Source organism: Helianthus annuus, chromosome 4, assembly GCF_002127325.2.
Source record: "Helianthus annuus cultivar XRQ/B chromosome 4, HanXRQr2.0-SUNRISE, whole genome shotgun sequence".
In the NCBI taxonomy this organism is placed as follows: domain Eukaryota; kingdom Viridiplantae; phylum Streptophyta; class Magnoliopsida; order Asterales; family Asteraceae; genus Helianthus; species Helianthus annuus.
Window position 1 is genome coordinate 198528962 of NC_035436.2, and position 12990 is coordinate 198541951.

Consider the following 12990-nt stretch of genomic DNA (forward strand, 5'->3'; position numbering starts at 1 on the left):
TAACTGCTGCTCAACTAAAGATCTGATGGAAGACTAAAGTCCTGCTGATTCAATCTACTGCCTTGAGTCAAGCACTGCTGATCCGGACAAGTGCTGCTGGGTTCACAGCAGTAGAAGGTTGCAGCAGCTGTTCTAAAGTCTGTTTTGTAATAGAATGTATTAGCAGTAGTTAACCCAAGCAGTGTCTGTATAGATCAGAGGTTAGAGTTTGTTAGGAGGTTAGATGTCACTTTCATGGTGACGTCAGCAAAGATGCTCAGTAGTTTGCAAGTGCCTATAAATAGTTCAGTACTTTGTACTGTTCTATTAGCTCTTCACATCACTCGTCTTCTTTGCACGAACAAACTACTGAGCTCGGGCTGAGGGGGAGTTTGCATTCATACATCTATCTTTGTAATCGTTGTTGAAATTAAATTCAATCATTCGGTTCATAGTGTAAAAGATGTTTGATTAAAGTATTACTCTCATTTGATTGTATGCAAAGTTTGTTTTCATTTTAATTCCGCTGCACAACTCATCCATTTTCATCTTAACTTCAAACACAAAATACAATCAAAAGGAAACTCAGATCCAACAGGCATTGCCAAGCTTTTCTTTGGCTTGAGGACATGCCAACCTGTACACATGGAAGATGCAGCGTTGTTCTTTGACAAAGGTTTGCGTGAGGCAATTGAGGAATTGGTGGTTTGTGGAGGTCCTTTCTTTGGAGACCTCCAGTGGCGACTTGCCTCTTTACCTATTAGGTTTGGGGGTTTGGGGTTGTATTCGGCTGTAGAGGCTTCATCCTATGCTTTTGTGGCCTCGAGGGCCCAATCCTGGGTGCTACAGGACCACATCTTAAGAGAAAGTGGCATATGTGGTATGGATTCTGATTATGTTTGTGCTTTGGCTTGTCTTCATGATACGATTCCAAGCTTTGACTTCAGCGGCTTCACTAATAAGGACACCGCCCCCCTAAAGCCCAACATGCATTGGCGAGTGCTCTTTTTAGTAAAATTGTCCATGAAATCGAAGTACAGTTTGACTTGACCGTTAGACAAAAAGCCGTTTTTGAGTGTCTCCGAGCACCACATGCACAAGATTTCTTTCTTGCTATACCTATAGATGGGTTAGGCCAGCATATGTCGTAGGTGGAGTATCGTACTATCCTTAAGTATCGCCTCATGATTCCTTTATTCCCAGTTGATGAGGTATGCCCTGTCTGTCATAAGGCGTGTTTGGATTCCTTTGGGGAGCATGCAGTTCATTGTAGAGAGCTCCCGGGGTTCAAATACCGGCATGATTTGGTTAGGGATGTCCTTTTTGACATATCCAGGTGCGCTGGTATTTCTGCTAAGAAAGAGGCACCCGTTAATTTCTTAACAGACCCGTTGGAAGGGAGATCTACCCTTCGACCAGCCGACATTCTGGTCTTTGGATGGGTAGGAGGAAAACATGCCTGTGTGGATCTAACAGGGGTTTCCCCGCTTGTGGGCTTAGGGGGTAGTGCATTCACGGTGGGTCAGGCTGCTTTAAAGGCTGCTTCGGGTAAAGTGACCAAACATGAGAAAGCGTGCCTTGACAACCAACACGTGTTTATCCCATTTGCTTTTGATACTTTTGGTTTTCTGGCGCCAGAGGCTGTGGACCTACTTAGTCGAGTTCAAAGGGTCATGCATAGTAATGTTATGACCCCGAGATCTATGAACGTAGTTTTTAAAAGGCTTAGTTTTGCTATTCAAAAAGGGGTAGCGGCGCAGCTTGTTGCCCGTTTACCTACTATCTCCATGTAAATTTATAATTGGTATAGTAGTTTATTAACCTACGAAATAAAAATTACATTACTCTAAAATACTTAAAACGATAAGTCTCATCCTCAACGATTTCTCAACTCACGCTTCCTTTAAAGAATGAAGTTCAAGATGTCGTTGGTATACATCGAGTGGTCCAGTGTGATGTACGCAGTCTTCTTGTTTTTGTTTTCGGATTACACTATCTTGTTGTTCTTTCATCAAATTCCTTCAACTTTCGACATCGGTAGCCAAGAGACAAATTTTGTCTTCTCGGTATTTCTTTTTACGCACCGTTGCGGCTTCATTGAAGGCATTGAATTGCTCTATGCGTGACAATATCTCTTCGGTGGACTTGGACGATTGTCCTGTTTTTTTTCCTAATCAGCCTTTCGGGTTCGGAAAACAAATGAGGACCACCTTCGGTGTCATTAGGAAATTCAGCATCAGAAGATGTGGTGTATTGACCTTTGTCATTTGTCCTTGATCTTTTTGTATGTTCCGAATCTTCACTCATGGAAGGCATAGTGGACGAATATGGGCTAGGTCGAACAACATTCTACGCTTTCATATGTGGAAAGCCAGTCTTCTTGACATTATATTTGTAGTATTCCATTTCCTTCGAAATTACGTGTTTGTCGCCCTAACCACTTTGTCTTGCAACACCGGCTCGGTTTAAATATTAACCATTCCATTTCTTCAAAGTGTGATTTAAATCCCTCCATTACGAGTACGCTTGATCGAGGGTTCGGTTGTTGTGACCAAGTTGTTGAGAGAGGTGTTTGATGATCTAAAAAAAATTAGTTGCACAAAATATATATAAAAATAACTTGCATAAAATATATAAATAAATAACTTGCACAAAATATACCTTCTTCCTAAACCCGTCTTTTGATTGCCCATTCGATTCTAGCGCGCCTTTCAAACAATGTATCCACACCTTCACTAAACATGCCTCATCGTAATCACTTGCCTTCGCTTTTCCTTTTCCATTTTTTGTAGGTGGTTCTTCCACCTCAATCTCCTCCTCTTTTTTATTATCGCTTTCTTAAGAATCCTCCTCGTTTTCAATGCGACAATTATGTGTAACATCCCGAAAATAAATTTGGTAACTAAACCAAATTAACTAGGGATGAGCGAGTAAAATACCATTAATAGTAAAGAGCAACCCGGGAAGCAATAGGATTTAAATAAATAAATCTTATGCTAACTAAGGTAAATTAATGCTTTATAAAAGATAAAGCTTATAAAAGGATCGGGCTATCGGGACTTAAATTAAATCGGGTCGGTTGTAACTGGTAACGCCCCAAAGCCCAATTTTTATTAAGTAGTATATTTCTTATGTATGGCATGAAATAAAAGTAACTAAATTATCTAACATAGTTGGAAGATGAGTTAAATACTAAGAGGTAAACGAAGTTATTAGCTAACCTAAGGGACTTAAATGTACTAAGTATGAAAGATGTTATGTGAAAGAGGTGAAAATTAAAATGCAGGAAAATGTATATGCTGACCTAAGGGACTTATATGTACTAAGTATGAAAGATGTTATGTGAAAGAGCTGAAAATGAGTAAACTGCAATTTTACCCCCTGAGGTTAGGGGTCATTGGCATGTCTACCCCCACTAAGGAAATAATTGCAATTTTACCCCCCTACTGTTCACTGTTATGTCGCAACCTTACCCCCGGCCTCAAATTTGTTGACTAATCTGTTGACTATAACTTGAAATGACTATAATGCCCTTTCATATTACCCCCTGTGTTTTGTTCACTCTGTGATATTACCCCCTGCCACCACTGCCACCGCCATTCACCACACAACCACCACTGCCGTAACCTCCACGTCGAAAGACAACCACCATTGACCTCCGATTTACCATCTCCCACTTCCAGCATTCTGTATCTTTCACCTCTGGCATGCCCATTGAATCCAATAATAATGTAAGTTGTGATAAATTAAGGGTTTGTGATGTAAATCATGGTGCTCATTGAAGAAAAGGCGAAATCCCAAATTGAAGACTGTAGTTGCTGCTGATAATGTTCAGGTATGTAAGTTGAATCTCAAACCGTATACCCACCACCATTGACCTCCGATTTACCATCTCCCACCTCCTTCTTCATTCCGGTGGCGGTGGCGTTGTAACGACGGTTGTGGCCTCAGAGGACAGTCTAGTGGATACATTAAACATTGGAACTTGAACAAGAACAAGAGGGTAAAGAGAGTTACCTAGCTCAACATCATCTTCAAATGGTTCAAATTTGAAACGTTTTTCGGGTTTTCGACCGAACAACATGTTAATTGCAACCACGATAGCCATGTAAACCTTTTCTGTGAACAACATTATCGACATCACCAGAGTAATATACATAAAAATCGTCAAAAATGGCACCACTAATGACGCCCTGATCTGACCCCAGATCAACATAAGTTGCCCTGCAATGTCATACTGTGCACCCACAAAAAATTCCGTAATAAATCCCATTGTGAAAAGCTTCTCCATTTTCTCTTTTTTTATAAAAAACAGAGCATGAAAAGGAAGTAACTGGCAAAAATATAAAACAGAGGATGCTCGGTTTTCTGTTTTTGGGGTGGTTTAAAAGTGGTAAAAATGTGGAAGTTAAAGCAAACACATTTCATTAAAGAATAGATAAATGGAAAGAGGAAGCTTTCTGTTTATTTGTAAATAGATAAAACAGAGGTGGTGAATGTCAAATTATTTTATGGGTGGCTGGAGGTGGTTGAGGGTGGTGGCAGTGGTGGTTGTGGTGGTGAATGGCGGTGGGAGTGGTGGGAGGGGGTAATATTACAGAGTAGTACAAAACACAGGGGGTAATATGAAAGGGCATTATAGTCATTTCAAGTTATAGTCAACACAATTAGTCAACAAATTTGAGGCCGGGGGGTAAGGTTGCGACATAACATTGAACAGTGGGGGGTAAAATCAGTGTTGTAAAAGTCGCTAGGCGGTCCCTAGTCGGCCGACTGGGGAGTTGGGAGTAATCGGAGTACTCGGAGAGTACTCGGGGAGTACGCGGACATGGTAAATATAAATAAAATTAATAGTTATATATTATTTATGTGTTAAAATAAGCATAATGCATGTCAACTGGGTATAATTTAAAATGAAACATGTTTAAAGTTCAAATATTCTGAATACAAGTCCGACTAGTCTGAGTACAAGGTCGAGTAGTCCGAGTACAAGGCCGAGTAGTCCGAGTACAAGGCCGAGTAGGCCGATTTTGACCGACTTTGACCGATTAAAAGTCAACAAACCACGTTGACCGCCTAGACCGACTAGGCCGACTAGGCTCCGACTAGGCCGACTAGGCTCCGACTAGGCCGACTAGGCGCCGACTAGGACCGAGTACTCCCGAGGCCGACTAGTTGAGACCGCCTAGGAGGAAGTCGCCAAGGTGGAGGTCCGAGGACCGAGTACTCGCCGAGTACTCGGCCGAGGAATCCGACTTTTGCAACACTGGGTAAAATTGCAATTATTTCCTTAGGGGGGTAGACATGCCAATGACCCCGAACCTCAGGGGGTAAAATTGCAGTTTACTCGCTGAAAATAAAAATCAGAAAAATGTATATGTGTGTGTGGCGTGTTCTAGAGAGAGAAGGGGAAACATCCTCTCCAGAATTCAAGTCACAAAATCAGTGAATTGAAGGTATAATCCAAGCAATTTCCTTGCATGTTTGAAGATTTTAACCCTCTAGCACCATCTAAACCTTAGGTATGCGATGAATTTGCGTATGATAAGCTTGATGCTTAATGGATTTTGATATAAGGATGAAACTGATGTTATATTAATGTTTATGATCATTATACTTGCTAGTATGTGTGAATACTTGAATGATTTGGAGGTTTGGATAGGTGTTCATATGTGTCTAGAAATAGGTTTTTGACACTAAAGATGAACCTGTTATTAATTGGTTAAAATTATGATTTAGCTCACGATAATTAGAAGTTTATGTTAACTTGATGCTATTAAGCGTATGAACTTGTTGAGTTGAAGATACATGATAATTTTGGTTGGCAGATTAACCTAATATGATGGCTTAATAATGATGCTCACCAAGTGTTCACTAAAATGCCTAAGTGAGTTTTACCAAATTGTATATGTATCTATGTATGACAATAGGCAGTTTGACTTTTATCAGTCAAACTAACCTACAATAGAATTGAATGATAAATGAAGTATAAATATCTATAAGTTTGATGGTCATGGTATTAAATGGCTAATCTAATTATCTTGTGGATATGATGTGATAGTTTGACTCTTAACAAGCTAGGTGGGAGCTTGGAAAGGAATGGGTCAAGTCGGTCAAGTGCGAGAGGAAGATTGAAGGGACGCAAGGTAAGTAAAGCTTACACCTCCTAAAATAAAACCATAACTTATGTGATGAGAAACATTTTGGGGATAAATGAGAAATTGTAAAGATGAGACCCATGGTGAGAATCGTGAGACAGGTCAAATGGTAACTAAATCGCACGTTGGTGATTAAACAAAGAATTTTGGAAATAAGACCCTAAGGTGTAAATCATAACAGATCAAATAGGTAAAATAATAAGTAAGTGACACTTTAGTGATTAAATAAATAACTTTGAAAATAAGACCCTATGGTGTAAACCATAATGGGTCAATGGTTAAATTGGTAAGTAACTCACATGTTGGTGACTAAACAAAGAACTTTGGAAATAAGACCATATGGGGTAAACCATAACAGGTCAAATGAGTAAAATGGTAAGTAAATCACATGTTGGTGATTAAACAAAGAATTATAGAGATAAGACCCTATGGTGTAACGGGTCAAATGGGTAAAACTGGCATTAAATCACTTTTGTGACAAACAATATTTTGACAAGACGAGACCCTATGGTATAAACTATAACGGGTCAAATAGGTAAGAATTGTGTTAAAACATTTTTGGTGCAAACAATATTTTGATAAGACGGGACGTTATGGTATAAACCATAACATTTCAAATGGGTAAGAATCGTGTTAAATCACTTTTGTTGACAAACAATATTTTGATAAGACGAGACCCTATGGTATAAACCATAATGGGTTAAATGGGTAAGAATGATGTTGAATCTCATATTAGTGATAAACAATAAATTATTAGGTTGAGATGCCAAAAGGGTAACCAAGAATGGATCAAATGGACATGAGTAACCAATGTATTATCACCATTTGAACTTGGTAGTTAATGCTTTGTCTTGTTAAGTTTCATACTTACATGTAAGCATAATGTAAAGGCATGCATTGCCATGAACTGGCAAAGAGAATCACAAGTTATACTTTTGAAAAGGGCTTTACGACACGACTAAATATGGTTGAGCCAAAACTGGGTAATTGTCCACCTCAAGTGTGGTTATACTAGTAATTGGGATGACCCTTAGAGTCAAGAATGTCTATGATGTAAAAATATGGCTAAATGATTTTAAAATACAAGGCCATTGAAAACCTTTATGTCCTAAAGGACAAATAAATCTTAATCAGATGACGAGTTAAATGTGCCCAATATATTTCATTTAAACTTGTAAACTTCTCCCAGTTTGGTAAAAGGCTTTAAATTGACTAAAGTGCTCTCAGATAATGAGTTTAAGTAATATGCTTATCCAAAAGAAAGTATGGGGAAAACATTGACAAATAGTATAGGAGCCTTGAGCTAGAACACTCTATGCCTTCTTAACAGGTCGGTTGGGTAAAACGCTGAACCGAACAAAAGAATTAGAAATTTAAGAAACCGGGTCCCTATTGTGAATATCAGGTTGAGGCTTAAAAGGAAAAGTTTGTGAAGTGCATGCTTCAGCAAAGTGCACGCTACAGCAAAAGTGCACGCTTCAGCAGAGTGCACGCTACAACAGAGTGCACGCTTCCGTAAAGTGCACATATTTAGTCGTCGCAGCAAAATACATCTGAAGGCGTTTCTGTCGCGATACCCGACGACCCCCAGTTATACTTTCTTTTGTCATTTTTAGATCCGTTAACACAAATGAAATATAAACACTAATCGTTTTTGGTGATTATGACAGGTTATAAAAAGGCGGGAAACCAAATGAAAGACCAAGCACGCAAAGAACCGAACACTCCTAAACCACCATCTCCCTGGAAACATCTTTTTCAGGAAAGATAAAGCGTAGGCATGCATGACAAAGTTTTGGAGTCTAGAACCTTGTTGTTTTTGGACTGTAATATATATATGTAACAATCTGTCATGTTAGTTTGTCTGGGTTATCAGTTAACCCAATCTCGTAAACTATTCGTTTTATATATAAAAAAAGAAAAAAATGGCACAAAATCACCTGGATATTCAAGATATTCGGTGAAAACGGGAATGAGTATTACATTTTTTGTGTTGTGTGGATTGAATATGAGAAATGGTAATTTTTGGAGAAGGTTAGTAGTAGATTGGAGAAAGGAATGAATGAAATGGTAATCTTTGTGTGAAAATGAGTGAAATGGAGGAATGTATTTATAGGATTTAAAAAACACTTACTTTATTTTAAATAAAGGTCATATGACCGTTGTCACTTGTTCCCAAGTTTCCTCGTGAATTGAAGAGAGGTCCCCGTTTACCGGGGTAACAAACTTCACTGGAATCGCGAGGCCAGGCTTCACCGAACCCTCCCTGGATCCCACACCGAGAACCCTAAGACCTAAAGAGTTGGAAATGGACAAGTCTTGCCTTGTCTCATTTGATGTTGTTGCCAAATTTACAAATCATCCTTTCATACATTTTCTTAATAAATTGTAGGCTAGCGTTATCAAGGTATAGTAAAGATACTTCTTCCCAAATGGTTGTGGGTTTTAAGGCATTCATATTGGAATCTCTAAAACATGCTGCATCTTAAAATTTGAGAGAAAAATAAAACTACCCAAATCCTTCCTCCACCCGTTTCTCTAAAACAGAGAAAAATATATAGATGATTTTCTAAATATGGAGATTTACTATTTATCTTTATATCAGTCCCTATAAATATTTGTGAGTGTAGAAAAGGTCCCCAAGAAGAGATCAAGATGGTAAATTAGTGTCTTCCCCAACCAAATGGTTGTAATTTCAAATCTTATGTAGGCGAAATAGTAAATAACTACATAAATCCTTCCACCACTCGATTCTCTAAAATAGAGATAAAATATATCGATGCTAGAGTGAGTCTTTAAACATAAAGATTTACTACTTATCTTTATATCACTCTCTATACTATTTGTAAGTGATTGTGAGTGAAAAATAGAAAAAAAAGAACATGAAAGTATTATTTAATTAAATAAAGGTAGATACGGAGAATCGGACGTGACGAGTTTTAAAATAAAGAACAAAAGTTAGAGATAAAGGTCCCCAAGGGGACATTGGTGATAAAGGGACGTGTTCCTTAACAAAGTGATTGTGAGTTCAAGTCATGACTTAGTGAAAATATAGTTACTTTAAGAGTAAAGTAGATGTAGAGCAGAAAGAGTATAATTATAATGTAGTTATGTTAGGAGTAAAATAGATGTAAAGGAGAGAGTGTGTAATTGTTGGTAAAAAAACAGAATAAAGATGAGTTTTAAGAAAGAGCAAATATAAAAATAAAATAAAGAACTACATTGATTAGTTAAGTTTAAGAATATGTTTAGAAATTTAGGAATATGTTTAGAGTTTTGTTATAGGTAGTGTTATAAAAAAACATATATCATAATTAATTTCCAATAATCCAATTAACAATTATCGTCGTTATACCTCCTACTATCATTTATTAACATAATAAAATATATTTGCCAATTTCATCAATATATAAAAATATTCATGTTACGTATTAGAATAGAATAAAATCCAAACATCAAATCTAGGAAGCGGATTTCGATATATATTTTTTGCAATAATAACTAAAAGTCTAAAACTTATTGTTGTTACTCACAAATTATTTTATCCAATGAGTATCTAATTATCACTGACTGAAAATAGCAAAATTACACAAGTACACTATTCAAATTTTCAACACAATCTATTAAGTTGGTTATAACATCATTTTACAGCAGTGGCATGAAAACCAAAAACTTCAACTAGGGTTATGCTTTCCTTTTCTCAAACTCTCCATCATGTAATAGAAAAAAGAATTATTATTATTATTATTATTATTATTATTATTATTATTATTATTATTGTTATTATTATTATTATTATTATTATAATTATTATTATTATTATTATTATTGGAAAAATTAAATTTTCATTCAATCAACAGGGCAAGTTACACAAGAATAGCAGGTAGACGGGCAACAAACTGCGCCGCAATCCCCTTCTGAATAGAAAATCCTAATCTACTAAAAACAAAGTCTCGCCCCTGAGGGGTCGAAAAGTTGTTGTGGACCACACGCTGAACTCTAGTAAAAAATCAAACCGTCTCCGACGCCAATGAGCCGAACGTGTCAAACGCCAGAGAGACAAAGGCATGTTAATTATCCTAACTAGCTTTCGCGTGTTTTCCCACCATTTTTAACTCTGCTTTCAGTACCGTTTGACCCGCCTTCATACTCATTATTATTATTATGCTGTCATGTGTTGTTTTTTAAAACCTAAATTTCCTCCACTCCATCATACTTTATTATTCTTCTCTGTACCTCAATATTATTTCTCTACAATATGGCTACCAACAACCCTACTTCTTCTTCTTTCCATCACCCTGATCTCCACCTCCAAATCCCTCAAGACTCTGAAGATGACACCAACCAAACAACCCCCGGTTCCGGTGACGGCTCCGGTCGCCGCCCCCGCGGCCGTCCTCCTGGTTCCAAAAACAAACCAAAACCACCGGTTATTATCACCCGTGAAAGTGCTAACACTCTTAGAGCTCATATTCTTGAAATAAGCAACGGGTGTGATGTGTTTGAAGCCGTTGCTGATTATGCTAGAAAACGGCAACGTGGGATTTGTATTGTGAGTGGTACCGGTACGGTTAATAATGTTACTCTCCGGCAACCGGCTGCTGCGGGTTCTGTCCTCACGCTTCATGGCCGGTTTGAGATATTGTCACTGTCGGGTTCTTTTTTGCCTCCACCGGCTCCACCGGGTGCTACTAGTTTAACCATTTATTTGGCTGGTGGACAAGGTCAGGTTGTTGGTGGTAATGTGGCGGGTGCTCTTGTGGCTTCTGGGCCAGTGATTGTTATTGCTGCTTCGTTTACGAATGTGGCGTATGAACGGCTGCCGTTGGATGAAGATGAAGCGGCTGCGAGTAGCGGTGGTGGTGCTGGTGCTGGTGGTGATGGGGATGGTGATGGTGGTGGTGGTGGTGGTCACCACTTTCCTGACCCGTCTTCCATGGGTTTACCGTTTTTTAACCTGCCACTTAATATGCCAAATGTTCAGTTACCGGTGGATGGTGGTGGTTGGACCGGTAACGCCGCTAGCAGGCCTCCGTTCGGATAAAATAAGGTCAGAGAGTATGATAATTAAAACTTTAAATGTTAAAAGTTATCATCATTCATCAGTGACCATTTACCAACATTTATCATCAACATTTATCATCAAGTGATTCAAGTCTTTATCTTTTTTTTTTTTTTTTTTTTCATTTCATTAGGGTTTTTAGGTTTTTTTAAATTTGTGAAGTAAGATCAAATGGTTATCTTCGTCTGTATTTGTGAAATTATTTTGATCTTTTGAAAAGCAAGCTTTAGTTTAATTTGCAACAAGTGTGGTGAATATTAAACTAATTAATCTTCTTTATTGGGGTTGATGAGCTCTTTAATTATAATATAAAAATGTGTAAAGATGGTCACGTATTTAATACAATGACGTTTTGCATAAGACGACAATATATTATTCTAACATCAACGTGAATATTAAACTAATTAATCTTCTTTATCAGTTCTTGGAATCTAACATATAATATATTGTATTGATTAGAGTTTAATCAATCAATTTTGACTTTTAATAATCAGAAAACATTAGACGATAAGAAACAATAGTTTAAGTTTTTATATGTAGAAAATCACAACAATTTCAACATTCAAAGGGATTATTTAACAATATTTTATGTTTACATATTTGTAACAAACTGTTATTATGGTTTCAATTTTTGCTCTTGTACAATTTTTGTGGAACACTCTTAGATCTAAGATGTATGCCGCAAAATATGACTTTTTTTTTTCTGATCTGCAAAGTCAAAAGTGAATGTTTTCATTTTCTGAAGTCGATATTTTTGCAGATTAGATTATAATTTTTTTTGTTTATTCTATACTATTTCGAATTCGAATGCTCCAAAATAATATTATTTCACAATAACTTTTTGGGAGCCTATGAACATTTGTATGTTGATGTATGAATATTAGGGTCTGTTTGGTATGGGGTAATGGAATAGATGAGAGAATGGAATGGACGAGGTAATGGAATGGACAACGGAATGAAATGGATCATTCCATTCCATTGTGATGTTTGGTTACTCATATGTGAATAGAATGAATTATTACTTTGTACAATTTGATAAACAAAAAAAGATGAAGTAACGAAACACAACTGTATTAAAAACGACAAAAATATAATTGACTCAATAATAATAATAATAATAATAATAATAATAATAATAATAATATATTAATGATAAAAAATTAGTAATAGATTTTTCATATATATTAATATTAGTATGAATATTAATAAATATAAATATAAATATAAATATAAATATAAATATAAATATAAATATAAATATAAATACAAATAAAAGTATAAGTACAATAATAATAATAATAATAATAATAACAACAACATATTTCTTTCCATTCCTTGAGGGAATGGAAAAAAAACACCTACATACCAAGGAATGAAAATTATTATATTTGGAAGGAGTTACATTCCCTTAGAATGCTCCATTCCATTACCACATGATAACCAAACATGTTTATTTTCATTCCATCAGAATGATCCATTCCATTCCACCTTCCATTCCTTCATACCAAACGCTATCTTATATTGTCTTAAATCATCCACTGAATTCGCTATTTGATTAGTTTTCTATATGTTGGTTACATATAATGTTATGGATTAAATAAATAAATAAAAACCCTATTTTTTATCTTTTATTATTTTATGTTTTATTTAAGTAGTGTCCATGCTGGGTTCTTAATTAGTTCGTTGCTGAATTCAATGGATAAACATGTGTTCTCGGGGATAATAATCTGGGCATGTGAAGATCTAGCCCTTTTCCTGAATAGATGCTCTGGCTTTTTATTTTTTTATTTT

General features: G+C 36.5%; 1 protein-coding gene and 1 long non-coding RNA gene across 2 annotated transcripts; both read left to right on the forward strand.

Annotated features, from left to right (window-relative positions):
- The first annotated feature begins 5342 nt into the window (after positions 1 to 5342).
- Positions 5343 to 8133, forward strand: LOC118491199. Its single transcript, XR_004890813.1, has 4 exons — positions 5343 to 5501; positions 6041 to 6125; positions 7543 to 7727; positions 7808 to 8133. It is a non-coding gene; the product is annotated as an uncharacterized LOC118491199 (long non-coding RNA).
- Positions 8134 to 10337: 2204 nt separating this feature from the next.
- Positions 10338 to 11465, forward strand: LOC110937825 (AT-hook motif nuclear-localized protein 23). Its single transcript, XM_022180279.2, has one exon. It carries the CDS (start codon positions 10396 to 10398, stop codon positions 11179 to 11181), a length of 786 nt encoding a protein of 261 aa, XP_022035971.1. The 5' UTR covers positions 10338 to 10395; the 3' UTR covers positions 11182 to 11465.
- Positions 11466 to 12990: the final 1525 nt, after the last annotated feature.

Excerpts from the sequence above, each read along its gene's own strand:
- LOC110937825 (XM_022180279.2), top strand. The coding sequence starts at position 10,396 with ATGGCTACCAACAACCCTACTTCTTCTTCTTTCCATCACCCTGATCTC.